The sequence below is a fragment of the Seriola dumerili genome, unplaced genomic scaffold (assembly GCF_002260705.1).
Source record: "Seriola dumerili isolate Sdu_G_001 unplaced genomic scaffold, Sdu_1.0 BDQW01001167.1, whole genome shotgun sequence".
Classification (NCBI taxonomy): Eukaryota; Metazoa; Chordata; class Actinopteri; order Carangiformes; family Carangidae; genus Seriola; species Seriola dumerili.
The window spans coordinates 16,036-20,755 of NW_019175422.1; the positions used below are offsets into that span (position 1 = coordinate 16,036).

The 4,720-nt window shown below is 50.0% G+C and overlaps 1 protein-coding gene across 1 annotated transcript; it reads left to right on the plus strand.

The window, feature by feature from the left end:
• Positions 1-402: 402 nt before the first annotated feature.
• Positions 403-4,396, plus strand: LOC111237997 (extensin-like; the record flags this gene model as incomplete). Its single annotated transcript, XM_022767350.1, has 2 exons — positions 403-2,227; positions 4,033-4,396. Coding segments are annotated over exons 1-2 (2,189 nt in total), but the record flags the coding sequence as incomplete, so codon positions are not given.
• Positions 4,397-4,720: the final 324 nt, after the last annotated feature.

Consider the following 4,720-nt stretch of genomic DNA (forward strand, 5'->3'; position numbering starts at 1 on the left):
TCTACACACACACACACACACACACATACACCCACATCCACTCACACACCCAGGCCCCTTATGGATATTAACATACAACAACCCACACATAGATTTCTTAACAACACTCAACAACCCACACTCAATCACCCACCAGATCCAGAAACCAGACAGGCCAGCAAACACTACTTCAAACTCATTCAGGCATTTCACCACAAACAGATCATGGACACTGCACTACAACTAGGAACATTCCCACCAGGAATGTTAAGACAGGTTACCCGGCTCACAGATTTTATCAAACCATCCACACCCACCACAGATACAAGAAACAGGATACATAACAACACAACATTATGGATGCACAATACAATAGCGATTCTCCAACAACATTACCAGACTACAATAGCAAACCATACGGACATGACCCCTCATAACCCATTAGCCCTACAAATAGCCACCGGCTGGGCCAGAAAAAGATATGGCAACAGACTATCCACGGAAACCCTGCATTCAATTCAAGAACTTTTACAACCACCCCAGACAATCACTACAGCCCCACAACCAGACCACCAGCAGCAGCAGACTACAATCAACAATCTACCCACTATCCCAGAAGAACACTATCCTCCCCTGCCCAAACCTGCAGCCCCAAATACACTGTCCCTTTACCTAGGCCCCCGCAAGTCACTCATCGAGGAAATAAAACCATCCCATTCCCCACGCACACCGACGCAAGAAGCAGAACCCCATCAAACCTCCACTGGCACCCAGACTACACCCCAACAGACCACTAACCCCAAGACCACCGCTGTCCCCTCACCCTACCCGATCTACAAGAAATCCACCTCCACCACGCCACTCAACCCCCAACCCAGAAGAGGACCAATCCGACCCCCACCACCAGTCAAGAAACATCCTGAAAAGACAATAAAACAACCCGCTGACCCAACATCGGACCCAACCACATCCACCCCAAAAGAACACAGGACCCGCAAAGTCACCTGGGGACCCCTACCGACCAAAGAAGAACAGCAACCACCCACTCCCCGCACACCTCTCTCCCCTATCCTACCCCTCACCCCCCCAGCCACCAAGTTCTTCAAGCCCACAAACATCATCGAAGCAACAGCCCAAGTCCACGGTTCCCCCCGCCAACCCCAAAACCCGGAAGAGTTACAAACTCTCACCCTCAGTACCCATTCCAATGTTTCGGTTCACATCACTGACTCCATTCTCACCTCCTCTCCCCATACAGATGGTGCAGCCGCCCGGGTGGGTCCAACAGGACAGACAGCAACCCAAGCAGAAAAAAGACCTATTCCGGTTAGAGAATCGGCTAACATGATGAAAGGGTCGAATAAGGTTACCCATAACCTCAACACAACCCACTCTGAGCCCTCTCCTACAAACTCTGCGAGGGTTGCACTGTCCGACATGGGCCCCCCGAGGGCTGCCCCATCCCCACCCCCACACACCCCCAAGAATCCCCTCATCATGGACCACCCCTCTCCACCCCAACAGCCTTCACCTCCTGCATCTACTTCATCGCCCCTGCAACCCCCCATTTCTCACTCCTGCACCCCCAACTCCCCCTCCTATCCCCTATCCACCTCTCCCTACTCTCCCCCTCTCCATCACTCTCCCCCACCCCTCTCAACACACCTCTGCCCCGAAATGGACCTGGACATCTCAGATTCATCCCAAGAAGACCCCCCAACACCAGCCGACCATAACTCCACACAACCTTCAGAAATAACCCCAGCCTGCCTCCCCCAACCCCCCACGGAAGAATCAAGAACCCCCATCATCGCTCCATCTTGCTCCCCTTCCACAACTTCAACCATAACATCCTCAGGACAGAACTTTTTCAGACCCACTTACCATATTGCACGCCCCAGCCGGAAGATCCAGGACTGGTTTTTCAGGCCTCGAAAACCAGTCCTGGTTCTTGGAGATTCTAACGTAAATCGCATCCCACCCCATAACCACCCACAAGTACAATTGGACAGCTACCCTGGAGCCAACACCTACCATTTCCTTAAGGTATGTGAGAAATCCATTCCCAACCCTGATGTCAAGATAGTGGTCTTTTCCATCGGGATCAACAACAGGGACCAGGACCCCAGGCAGACCACCACCAAACAGTTCAAGACCCTCTTCCGCCAGGCAAGGTTGACCTTCCCCAACGCCGACATCTACTACCCGATCATGAACTTCTCATCCCAACTCACCCCCACCCAGAAAGGTAATCTCAAACTCATCAACAACATCATGACCACCCACGCTCCATTTCTAACAGAAATTCCACACGACACCTTCACTACAGAAAAAGATAATATCCACTGGACACCCACCACAGCCAAACTGATTTTTGAAAACTGGATGCAACAGCTAAATTTACAATAACCTATAAGGCCAACCCAGACACTCACACACACACACAGGACCTGGGGTGGAACTCTCCTTCCAACATCCTTAACCTCTCTACCCTTTTTTCCCCCTCCCCCTCACAACTATCCCTTCTGGAGAGAGGGCTCTCTTTCATTCCACGCCCCAACAAATTCGACCGGGAGGAACTTCAGAGGGACCTTCACAAATTTCATAGAAGACTTAAAATCATTGACTACTTTCATTTCCAACCTGACAGACAACCATTACCCTTCATCCATCCATCTCACTGGGAACCTAACCTCGACATCCTCCACCCCCTGACCCGCCAACTCATAAACAAAAACAAAAGGGCCCTTCAGCGTTTCCGGCCACCGGCAGATGTCCCAGACAATCTGTCGGGGCCGGAACGCAGGGCCCTGACTGACCTAATCCACAATCCAAACATCATAATAAAACCAGCAGACAAAGGATCTAAAGTAATCATCATGGACAGACAACAGTATCTCATAGAAGCAAACAGACAGCTAACAGACACCACCTACTACAGACCTCTCAACGAGACAGTCCAGCCACAAACCCAGACCAAACTCAGGAACATCATTCAGACTCTTTACCAGAAAAAATACATCAAATCAAAACAGAAAGACTATCTATTTGGACCGGACAACCCACGACCCCGTTACTTTTACTTACTACCTAAAATCCACAAAGACCCACAAACCTGGACTATTCCCTCTGAGGTTCCTCCCGGCAGACCCATAGTCTCTGATTGCAATAGCTCCACATATCATATCTCCCAGTATATTGAGCAGTTTTTAGGTCCCCTTTCCACCCGCCACCCCAGCTACATTAAGGACACTTACCACTTCATCGACACCATAAGACCCATGGCTGTCCCTCCTCAATCACTCCTCTTCACCATTGACATCAATAACCTTTACACCAATATCAATACACACCTAGGTCTACAAACACTTCGCACCATTTTTAACAGAAACCCAGACTCCTCTCGCCCTGACACAGAACTCATCCAACTAATAGAACTCTGTCTGAACAACAATGACTTTCTTTTCAATAACCAATTCTACTTACAGGTCCACGGGACAGCCATGGGTCAGAGATTCGCACCTGCCTATGCAAACCTTTACATGAGCGAGTGGGAGCGAGAAGCCTTAGCTAAATGCCCCCTACAACCATCCCTCTACCTCAGGTTTTTAGATGACATCTTCGGTATCTGGCCCCATGAACAGTCCAAATTTCCAGAATTCATCTCCATTCTCAATAGCCACCATCCTTCTATCACCGTAAAGTACACAATAAATACATCACATATCAATTTCCTAGACACTACAGTTTTTTTCGGGCCCGCCAACACTACCTACAAAACACTGCAGACTAAAGTTTACTTCAAACCCACGGACACTCATTCATTACTCCATAAATCCAGTTACCACCCAAAACATACTTTTAAAGGAATTATAAAGTCACAAATCATCCGTTTTTATCGTATTTGCAGCAACATCCAGGATTTCCAAACAGCCACCAGTACCCTTTTTAGCAGCCTACGCCCTAGAGGCTATTCCAAACGCTTCCTCCGTTCCATTAAAAACTCCACACTGGCCTCTCTCGCTTCCACTCGCTCTCCTTCCCTCTCTCCAGCCCCCCACCCTTCCCTTTCACCCCAGGTCGGTGAGCTTGGGCCGTCGGTGAGTCCTCTCCCCTACCCGAATCAGGGTCTGTATCCCGTTCCCTACCCGTCACACCACCTCCACCCTTCCTCCACTCCTGATCCCAATCCCTTCCCCCACCCTAAACCTAACCCACACCCCACCCTATACCCTAACCCCAATCTCAACCCATCCCCACCTCCTCACCCTAACCCACCCCTGTCCCCCCGCCCTAACCCCAACCTAACCTCTACCCCTTGCCCTAATCCTAACCTACCCCCTACCCCTCACCCCCTCCCTATCCCCTATCCGAACCAGGATCTGTATCCTCCCCCCTACCCCAACCCCAAGGACAGGCACGGCCCAAGCTCACCCTACACACACATTTCACCTACACACCACAACTCTCCTCCACCCTCACGTCTGATACCATTTGTCTCAACCTTCTCTCACCAAATCACCCACTTACACCGCATCATCAAACAAAACTTCTCCATACCACAGTCCCAACACCCAGCTTTTCAGAACCATAAGATCATCTCAGCCTACAGGAAACATAAGAGCCTCCAATCCATTCTCATCAGATCCCAATTCACTGACCATAGACCCACAACCCCTCTTCCATACAGCCACCACTACAAGAACAGGAAATTTATCCACAATCCACATAGTAATACAGC